Raw genomic sequence first — 3907 nt, forward strand, 5'->3', positions numbered from 1 at the left:
TGATGATCAAATCAAAGTATTATAATCCTTAAGAAATCTTCAAAACTAACTTCCAACTTTCAAAATTATACAAAACGCATAAAAAAAATCTTGAATCAAAACTTTAAAATTCTTAACATGTCAAAAACTTAAGACTATGATAAGCATAATACATTTATCAGTTTTTATCCCTAATAAGTTCATCCTAAATGTGTCCAAAAGCATGAAACCAATCTCAAACGAAAGAAAAAATGAAAAAAAAAAAGAGAGAAACTAAACTAGAAAAGAAAAATTACCGTATTCAATATCTTGATTAGTAACTAATCAACCCAAAAATTTAGAAAAAATATAAAATACTTTAAATCTATTTAAAAAATTTCTTCAAAATATTATTTATTATCCATTATAGTTAAACTTGTTTCTCTTAAACCTAAGAAAATTGATCTTACAGCGTGCGGACCACAAATCATAAAATCATAAACGGCGACAGAACCAAAATATAACATTATCCACGGTATGGTTATGGAATTAATAAAACAAATATTAAAAAAGGAGAATAGAATATACAAAAAAATATTCTTTGACAATTTCTTTTAATTACTTAAAAACATCATTTAAAAAAGACTGGAAAAGTGGACCAAAAAGAAATGTCATCGGCGCCATGCTTAAGATCCACAATATGTTGACACGAGGCACACCGTCATTGGGTAGGGAAAGGAACACGACACATTTTTGTGGTAGACACTAAACCAAAAGCGATAATGGTTGGTCGTTTCGAGAAAACAGTCAACCGAGGCTAATTACTTCACGAGCCGACATTTAAAAATAGACGTAAGCGATGACAGAATCATAAGAAAGTAGAACAGTCGCACGTGCGCCACAGCCTCTATCAACTGCCACACGGTGAGCCCTGCCTAGTTCGAACGAAACTTGTCAGTCACACTCATTACGTTATATGTTATATTTTTAATTAGTATTAAACTTGTTCAATGGATTCGGCCTCCACCTCCTCAACGCACGTGTGAAATTCACTTTGTTTCTTTTCTCTCTTCACGCTATAAAACCCACCCAAGCGAACCTCTTCCACATGTTTCAAGTCACATAGCAAAGCAGAGCCAACAACATTCACCAACAAAAAAAAACACAACAGCAGCAACCCAAGAAGCTCGCAAATCAGAAGATCGTTCGGTTAACGAAACAACACACAAGCGAGAAGACAAAAAGCGAATGAAGAGTGAATTAGAGTTGCCACCAGGGTTCAGGTTTCACCCCACGGATGATGAGTTGGTGAACCATTATCTTTGCAGGAAATGCGCTGGTCAACCAATTGCTGCTCCTATCATCAAAGAGGTCGATTTGTACAAGTTTGATCCATGGCAGCTTCCAGGTCCGTTTAATTTCATCTGCCTTTCGTATACTTTCCATTTCTATCATTCAATTCACTCATGATGGTATTCTACATGCAGAAATCGGATTTTACGGCGAGAAAGAATGGTACTTTTTTTCTCCTCGGGACCGCAAATACCCCAACGGCTCACGGCCGAATCGGGCCGCCGGAAGTGGGTATTGGAAGGCCACCGGCGCCGATAAACCGATCGGGAAGCCGAAGGCGCTTGGGATAAAGAAAGCTCTGGTTTTTTACTCTGGAAAAGCCCCCAAAGGAGAGAAAACCAATTGGATCATGCACGAATATCGGCTGGCCAATGTTGACCGATCAGCCTCCAAGAAAAATAACAATCTGAGGGTATGTTTAGATTTGATTTGCTTTGTTTTATTTTGTTGTTTTGATTTGCTTTGTTTGAAAAGTTTCTGATTTTGGTGTTATGGTGCAGCTTGACGATTGGGTGTTGTGTCGAATTTACAACAAGAAAGGGAAGATTGAGAAATACAACACGGGGGCACCGAAATCGGAGACTGAGGTGGTTTATAATTTCGAACACGAGACGAAGCCGGTGATTGAGAAGCTTGGGAACGAGCAATTGTTTATGGATAGTTCAGATTCGATGCAGAGGTTGCAGAGTGAGTCGAGCGGTTCAGAGCAGGTGGTTTCGCCGGACGTGAGGTGGGAGAGAGAGGTGCAGAGCCACCCGAAATGGAATGACATAGGCCTACAGCTTGAAAACGCGTTTGATTTTCAATACAATTACTTTGACGGCAATAACCTTTCGGTTGATGATCCTTTTGGGAGTGTTGAGTACCAAATGGGCCACGTCTCCCCCTTGCAGGATATGCTCATGGAAGCCCTATTGATGTGAAAGCGATACCTTTTGGACAAGGGGGATTCATTATGTGCATTACATGGGACCCTCTACCCCATCATATCTTCATTATTTTGTAAAGTCAGCTTTGGTTTGCGATTGCATTCACCTAACTACTACTAGTATTACACATGTGGAGCCAGGCCTAGTGTGTGGCGCACTGAGCTGCACGTGTAGTATGTATTCTTGTTCTTTGTTCTAGAGAGGTCAGGGAACGTTGAATTCGGCTGAAATGGGTTCGAAGAAACACATAAAAGACGAAAATGAGTGAAGGTTAGGAGACGAATGATCTCAACAAGGTGTTGATTCGTAGGAGATTTTGGAGGGTTAATGTGTAGTTGTAGGGACTTCACTAGGAAAATTCTTGTTCATTGGTATTGGAGTATCATTTTTTCATACATTTGTAATATACAACTTCTACTTCTCATTTCAAAGAATGGAAATTGTGCAGTCTATCTTGGTGTCAGTTCGTCATACTATATAATATGCTAGTTTTTTTATCTTTGAAGTAAATGACTTAATCATAGACGGAAACGGAAAAAAAAAAAACAAAGCAGTAGACAACTTACAATGATATTAATAAATAAGTTAGTAATGTTTATGGACTTATTCTGCATAGAATCGGTGTATAATTAAGGATGTTACAATTTGTTTGTATCTATCGGTATATATAGACTACAATAGCACGATCGCTTAGGTATAAAAGGGCTCGACTGATTACGAGTAAAATCAACTAAATATTTAACTAGTTTAAATAGGCAAGTAATTAGGTTTAAAGAGAATTAGACTATAATTAGATATGTTATAATCAAAATTCTATGAAAAAACTAAATATAAGTCAAAATTTGGTTGTTAAAACTTTTATTACGCATTTATTATAGCATTAACTGTTTTATTTTTCGAACCTAAATTGAATTTAGTATCAGAGACTAGTGCAAAAATCACTTTAGACGTCTATTATTTTGGACTTTTTACGTCTGACCCCTACCCGACTTCTACATGGGTGACGGGACGTCTGACTTGTACAGTCAGACGTCTATATTAACGTCTAACTGTACAAGTCAGACATCTAAGACCCTGGAACATACAATTCATTAGACGTCTTTGTATATACTGACAGACGTTTGATGTCGCATTAACAGACGTCTAGTGGGTATTTTTTTAAAAATTTATTTATTTTTGCAATAAAACCACACTTGAAAAACAGAAAATTGTCCCAAAACATTATAATGTAATATATAAACTCGTTTGAAGTTAACAAAAGTACTAAAAAACAATCCAAAACCTAAACTATCAAAAGTTAAAGTTAAACTAAATGTAAATGTTCAACAACAATAATAAATCTTCCTATCTAGGTCCATATTTGCAGAAGATAAGTTGTCCACTTCTGTCTTATCTTCTTAATTGCGTCCTTTGGTATAATAGATGTACTCTTGAAGCGCTGCAAAATGAAGAAATATGCATTATGTACCTAAAATAACAAAGTTAAGTTGTTAGAAACTAAGAATCAAAATAAGTTAAGCATCATTACCGCATTACAGTCATCTGTAATGATAGCTCAAATGAATGCTCCGTGAAATGTGTCCATTCAATTGGTATCATAAAGTTATATTCAAAGTATAAGAGTGTTGAATGGCTTTGGGAGAAGGTAGGTCTGTTTGAATCCCTTC

The 3907-nt window shown here is 36.4% G+C and overlaps 1 protein-coding gene across 1 annotated transcript; it reads left to right on the top strand.

Annotated features, from left to right (window-relative positions):
* Positions 1-1056: 1056 nt before the first annotated feature.
* LOC124830660 (NAC transcription factor 32-like) lies at positions 1057-2690 on the top strand. Its single transcript, XM_047304435.2, has 3 exons — positions 1057-1366; positions 1446-1723; positions 1812-2690. Exons 1-3 carry the CDS (start codon positions 1207-1209, stop codon positions 2232-2234), a joined length of 861 nt encoding a protein of 286 aa, XP_047160391.1. The 5' UTR covers positions 1057-1206; the 3' UTR covers positions 2235-2690.
* The last annotated feature ends 1217 nt before the right edge of the window (positions 2691-3907 follow it).

Source organism: Vigna umbellata, chromosome 2 (genome assembly GCF_029865625.1).
Source record: "Vigna umbellata cultivar VRB3 chromosome 2, Vumbellata_1.0, whole genome shotgun sequence".
Classification (NCBI taxonomy): domain Eukaryota; kingdom Viridiplantae; phylum Streptophyta; class Magnoliopsida; order Fabales; family Fabaceae; genus Vigna; species Vigna umbellata.

Excerpts from the sequence above, each read along its gene's own strand:
- LOC124830660 (XM_047304435.2), top strand. The coding sequence starts at position 1,207 with ATGAAGAGTGAATTAGAGTTGCCACCAGGGTTCAGGTTTCACCCCACG. Across the intron at positions 1,367-1,445 it reads TGATCCATGGCAGCTTCCAG|AAATCGGATTTTACGGCGAG; the intron begins GTCCGTTTAATT and ends TTCTACATGCAG. Across the intron at positions 1,724-1,811 it reads AGAAAAATAACAATCTGAGG|CTTGACGATTGGGTGTTGTG; the intron begins GTATGTTTAGAT and ends GTTATGGTGCAG.